Source organism: Microtus ochrogaster, assembly GCF_000317375.1.
Source record: "Microtus ochrogaster isolate Prairie Vole_2 chromosome 14 unlocalized genomic scaffold, MicOch1.0 chr14_random_1, whole genome shotgun sequence".
Taxonomy (NCBI): Eukaryota; Metazoa; Chordata; class Mammalia; order Rodentia; family Cricetidae; genus Microtus; species Microtus ochrogaster.
The window spans coordinates 5,606,015-5,612,722 of NW_004949096.1; the positions used below are offsets into that span (position 1 = coordinate 5,606,015).

Consider the following 6,708-nt stretch of genomic DNA (forward strand, 5'->3'; position numbering starts at 1 on the left):
TGTAGTAGAGTTTGAAGTCAGAGATTGTGATGCCTCCAGAAGCTCCTTTATTGTACAGGACTGTTTTAGCTAGCTGGGTTTTTTTCTTTTTTTTGCTTTTCCATATGAAGTTGAGTGTTGCTCTTTCAAGATCTGTGAAGAATTTTGCTAGTATTTTGATGGGCATTGCACTGAATTTGCAGATTGCTTTTGGTAAGATTGCCATTTTTACTATGTTAATTCTACCTACCTAAGAGCATGGGAGATCTTCCCATTTCCTGGTGTATTTTTTAATTTCTTTCTTCAAAGATTTAAAGTTCTTGTCAAACAGGCTTCCAATTCTTTAGTATTGGAGAAGGGAGCGAGCCACTTGTTGGTTCCTGGCCGCCCAGCTAGCTTAGACTCAAAATAATCACACAGAAACTGTATTAATTAAATCACTGCTTGGCCCATTACCTCTAGCTTCTTATTGGCTAACTCTTATATTAATTTAACTCATTTCTATTAATCTGCATATCGCCACGAGGTTGTGGCCTACTAGCAAAATTTCAGCATGTCTATCTCCAGCAGTGGCTCCATGGTGTCCCCCTGACTTCATCCTTCTTTCTCCCAGCATTCAGCCTTGCTTTCCCTGCCTACCTAAATTCTGCCTTGCTATAGGTCTTTATTCATTAATGGTAATTACAGCACAAAGAGGGGACTTCCATATCACTTTGATATTCTATGCTATTTGTGGCTATTGTGAAGGGTGATGTTTCTCTTACTTCTTTCTCATCCCATTTATCATCTGTATAAAGGAGGGCTACTGACTTTTTTGAGTTTATCTTGTATCCTGCTGCATTACTGAAGGTGTTTATGAGTTATAAAAGTTCATTTTAGAACTTTTTGGGTCATTTATGAAAACGAGCATATCATCATTAGCAAATAGTAAGAATTTGACTTCTTCTTGAGAAAACATTGTTTTTTTAAAAAATAAATTTAATAAAAAAGAAATGAAACAGTATTATTCAACAGAAAGTAGACTTTATAGAGCCTAATCACTAACCACTATCTGTTTCTCTTCAGGGATTATGGTTCAAAACTCATATATATATACATATATATATTTAACTATATATGTATTACTAAATGACATTCTTAGAAAATATTATCCTCACCAGGTTGTGGTGGTGCATACCTGCAATACCTGAACTCAGGAAGCAGAAGCAGGCAGATCTTTAAATTGCAAGCCAGCTTAGGCTCCAGAGCAAGTTCCAGGAAACAATGCTACACAGAGAAATATTGTCTTAACCAACCCTCTCCCACACACAAACAAATACCCATATTCTGAGAGGGGGTGGATCCTCATTTTAGGCAACAATTTTAAGGTGTCAAAAAGCAAGGCTATTGATCACAAATTTGTAACTAACTTAGAATAATCTGCAGAACACAGATTTCCACCCATGTGTTCTCACTCCAGAGCCTACACTCTGCTTAATGGAAGGACTGACTGAATCAGTTTCTTGAAGTTTTCCACTGATCTCTACACATAGGCCACAGCATGTTTATGACATCCCCCCTCCACACATTACACACATGACGGTGGGCAAAGAACTGAGAAATCTGGGGAAAAGCTTTCCAAGTAATGATAAATAAGTTTTTTAGCTTCTTGGTGGATAGTTTCAGGTGACTTACTTTGCAACCTTGTGTTGTCTAATGTAGATCAATTTATAGACCCAACTCTCTCTGGTGAATTGCAAATCCTTGCATAACTGAAGACATAAAAATGGTAAAATACACAAAATATCTAAAGACTAATATTCACAGTGTTATTTATGTACTTCAAGTAAAATAAGGGGAAAAACTTACCTAAGTTAGTGAGGAGATATGCAATTTTTTCATAGGCCTGCAAAGGAGTGTGCAGATAAATATTATTCTATTTTATATAGTGCTGGAATTTGCATTCTTCAAAGAAGTGTCTAAAGAGTATCTACAAAGAGGATACATTTTTAGCGAAGTAGAAATATTTATTAACACAATATGTAGTGTTCTATATGTGTATGCATACGAAATATCTGAAGTAGGAATGAGTAAGCAAATATTATTCTCATTGTACCTTGCTCTTTTCCATGACCCACATTAGACCATGCCCTTTTCATGCTCCCATTATAAAGTCAGGTGACAGAAACAAATCCTCTGAGGATTTTTAACAGGATGGACTTTATCAGCTTAAAAATAACATTTGACCTGCCACTGTTTGTCAATACTGACTGTCCTCATACAGATTGAAAACCAATTCTGTAAAAATAGTTGCTGTCTACAGTATTTCATCTGTGTCAGTACTTTCCATATATTATTTATACAACAATTTCTTTCTTTTTTTTTAAAATTTATTTATTTATTAAAGATTTCTGCCGCCTCCCATTTCCCTCCTTCTCCCCTTATCAAGTCCCCCTCCCTCATCAGCTCGAAGAGCAATCAGGGTTCCCTGACCTGTGGGAAGTCCAAGGACCGCCCACCTCCATCCAGGTCTAGTAAGGTGAGCATCCAAACTGCCTAGGCTCCCCCAAAGCCAATACGTGCAGTAGGACACAATATGCATTGTCTTAGTTCTTGGCACATAGAACCCATCTATAAATCCTATGGTAAAATATCTTTAGCTGGATGCCCAAAGAAATGACAATAACATTTGTAGGATAGTTACAAATTGCTGTTAGAAAGTTATCCAGGGTAATTAAGAACTTGAATAGTCTAAACCCAAATGACATAGCTAATTGGTACCACCATACACTCCACTCCACAATCAGTCCACAAAATGAGTTGCTAAATCCAAATATAAAGGCAGAAAGAACCCATGACTTAGACACATTCAAGTGTATGGCATTTGTCAGTAACTGTGTTGACAGAGTAGGCTGTCTTTCCATGAATTGGACTACGTGATTTGAAATGGCTGTATAACTGGGGTAAGAAAAAACGAGTAGGACCACAAACAACTATTCTGGCTCTAACTCCTAAATAGTGCACAGGATATCATATTGGAGAGCTTCTAAATGTACCAATGTTGCATATCATATAAAGTTATTTTTATTAAATGCTCATCAGTAATTTCTAATATATTAAATATTATTAGTGCTTGAGAGAAACAAATAATTGATAACTATGCAATCATAGTCTATATTTTCATGGAACTTAATTTTCAGTTGGAAGGCACAAATGACCAACATATATGTTAAAAGTTAAAGAAAGTCGAGGGGTGGTGGCACATGCCTTTAATCCCAGCCTTGGGGAGACAGAGGCAAGCAGATGTCTGAATGCTCAAAACCAGCTTGGTCTACAGAGTCTACATGTCAGCCAGGGCTATCAAGAAAAACCCCATTTTGACAAACTGAAACGAAAACAAATAGGTTAAAAATATTACTTTTATAGCAGAAAAGCCTCCTGAAGAACATGATGCATCCCCTCAGAAGCAAGGGAGCGTGTCAAGCAAAAATGTGGACCGAGTATATCCCTTGGGAAAATGAACAAGAATGCGAAGCTCCTGAAACTGACAGTCTCATCACAATGAGCAGAGACTTAGGACAATAATGGCAGAAATAGCAGAACAAATTAGCAATTGATAAATCAGAGGAGTCTTGGAGGGAAATAGGTTGCTAAGGATGTTTTTTTTTATCATGACAGTCATCTTAGAATTCACTCTGAGATGAGAAGGAATCAGGTTTCCATCAACTTTTGTTGGTGCATTACATAAAACTAAACTGAGAGGAAAAGAGAAACACATGCAGGAAGTGAGTATCAGGGAGTTTTGCACTTGCTTTAGTGTGTGTTGTCCCTGCATCAGAGGATGCGTGCCTAACTTCCAGTGTGGAAATGAATTCTAAACGGACTTGAAGAGTCTAAGAGACTGCTCTCCTAGTATCTACACCTTCTAGATTCCTAGAAACTATGAGCATGGGCACGAAAAAAATCAAACAAGCATACTGATTTTTACAAAGTCAAGCCTTTTACTAAATACATCATTTGCAATGAATTACTTTCCAAGGTAAGAGGTGTGGCTCAAATCTTTGACCCACCCTATTCTATAGCAATCTATTTGACATAATTGGTGAAGAGATTCCTACCCATTTAGGAAAGACAAATGTATATTTTCTGTTGCAGTGATTGGATCCTTGAAGGAAACACGGGAATATATGATCTGGTCTCTACAATTAGAAGTCCAAGAAAAAGAGGACTATAGAACTAATGTGGATGATTCACGTCAGCTAACATATTAGAATGCCCTGCCACAGTATTATATTCTCTGTGTACTAAACACATGTTATGATCACGGAAGTAACTCAAAGGAGGTCATTATTTCACTGACTTTGTAGCAAAGGCTTAGGTGACTTACTCCTGGAAGTCTCAAAGCACAGAAGTACATCTGCTCAGATTTTCCTTCCTTCTGATTCCTTTCCTTCCATCTCCCTCCCTTGCTCCTTCCTTCTTTTCTTTCTTTTCTTTTTTGTGTTTTTGTTGAAGAACTACTCTTTAATTACAATGCCAAGCAACTGTTGTTTTACTATAATACGCAAAATCAGTTAGGTAAGGCCTAACTGTCAGGTAGCAAGAGTATATATTTTTGGAACAGGTTCACACTTTTCTTCACAGTACTTTTGGGCATGTTTCCAGATGTAATAGGAGCTATGGTATTGATAGCAATATGAATAGAATAATAAGTTAGAAAAGGTGTGAACCTAGGAAACAGCTATCTCTTCAAGTTCCATCCTTCCAGATTTTAAGATGTATATTTGAAATTGGATTACTTGTGATTTAATTTTTGAAGATGCATTTTCTCATATTGGCTGTGTATCAGTATTATTTTATGTCTCACAAATTAGTTATTTTAGGGACTGAATAAAACAAAGTATTTTAGAATGTTTGTTTTAAATGCAGTTTTCCTAACTCCACAAATGAAATTCTGCAGGCTAATTGATACATAGTTTAGGACACACTTCTAAAATTATTTTCATGGTTAGTATAATGGAATTACATTTAAATTTTGATTACAGTAGAACATATATTTTTCTCAGTTGAAAATTTATTTAGGGATGCCATGATATACTTCTTCCAAAAATGTGCATGTGTCAGCAGAAGTACATACAGCCTTTGGTTTAGTTTTAACTAAAATGTATGCTGCAGACTTGAAAGACACTGAGAATACAATGCTAGTAACAAAATTAGCTTGTTCACATAGTAGGCAGGATAATAGAATATTTGGAAATTAAAATCCATGCAATTTGCTCAAAGGATATATTTTAAATGCTGTTCCAGTATTAAAAAGAGACCTGGGGAATCTAGATTAAAATATACCAACAAACAACAACAGGAAGAAGAAACTATGGCCTCAGCTAAATGAACTCAATATTTTAACGGTGGGAAAGAAGTATTAAAACAATCAACAAAACGATGTTCACAAAGATATTGTTTAATTCATCTAGAGATTCCCATGGATGGGAACAACAGGCAGTTCAAAGACCTCATGACAAGAGTAAAAACAAAGAGATAATTCTATTCTACATATGGGACCCAGAAAAAGCTGTACGGAGGAAGCGATCTTTAACTGCTATTTTCAGTGAAGAAGAGATATTCTCCAAGGATACAAAAAGAAAAAAAAAGACCATTTCAGACAGAGAAAGCTCTGTGAACCAAGAAACTGGGGGTGTGAATTAGCAAAGTGCTGGACCAGAGAAAGTGGCTGTTCATGTTGGAATGCTGACATGACAGGGAAGGAGGAAGGGAGGGAGGGTGGGGGGGCAGATGAAGGAGAGGCTTTAAATAAAAGAAAGGAAAAACTGGTTTCAATTAAGCAGGGTCTCATTTACTAAGCCAAAAAATCCATAATTTACATTGGATTCAGAAACAAAGCTCACAACAAGTAATCAGACAGGATCAAAAAGGAAAGAATGTTCCAGAAGAGCGCACAGTTTGTGGGATACCCTAAATTCCCTAAAGAGCCTAGAAGTCTCCCTATTTAAAGACAAATACTTGGTGGTTTAAAATATTTTCCCATGCCTACATTTCATAGCTTAGTGCATTCAGATTAGAGCTGAAAAGCACATTAGACTAGAAAAATAACTTTACTTAGGCTCAGTTCTTCATAAGCACATTTTAAAGCTGTGTATTGAATTTGACCTGAAAATAACAAAAGGTAGTCTTTGGATAGTCAGATGAACAATTTTCTAAAATAATATTTGACAATTTAGTGTGTCTTTATTTGTATTAAGTTCTTAAACTAATCCTGTATATTCGGGTGAATTGGAAAAAGGGTTAAAAGCACCTAACATTAGCAGATGCATTTTTAAAATCAGATTAATTGCTATATCCTTGAATATATTCTACGTCAATTTTCAGAATTAAAAATAAGTTAGTATTGGATTTTTTTAATGTTTATTTAACACTGTATGGTTTAGCAACAGACATGATTTTATGGAGTGTTTGAGGATAGTATATATAAATAACATTCTCTTTTATAGATAAAACTAAAATGGAATAACAGAATTTATTTTAAAAGTGGTAGCTTTTATCTGGAAGTAAAATTTGCTCATTTCTCACAGTGGCTACTCATTTTCTCCCAAAGTCTTTTCTTGCCAGTCCTTCCTGGTAAAATCTGTCATATCAGTGTCAGAGACAATTGAATATAAGTATAAATTCCCTAATACAATATCATGATTTGAGTATTTCTAAGCTACTTATAAAAATTCCCTCTAAAATACA

General features: G+C 35.6%; 1 protein-coding gene across 3 annotated transcripts in view; it reads right to left on the reverse strand.

Moving 5' to 3' along the window:
- The window catches only part of Ano3 (anoctamin 3), a 232,220-nt gene that overhangs the window by 27,287 nt on the left and 198,225 nt on the right, over nt 1-6,708 (reverse strand). For all 3 annotated transcript variants that reach the window (XM_005364062.3, XM_005364063.3, XM_026787772.1), the window contains one exon: nt 1,828-1,864. In XM_005364062.3, the coding sequence (XP_005364119.1) occupies nt 1,828-1,864 (37 nt within the window). The remainder of the gene's footprint in view (nt 1-1,827; nt 1,865-6,708) is intronic.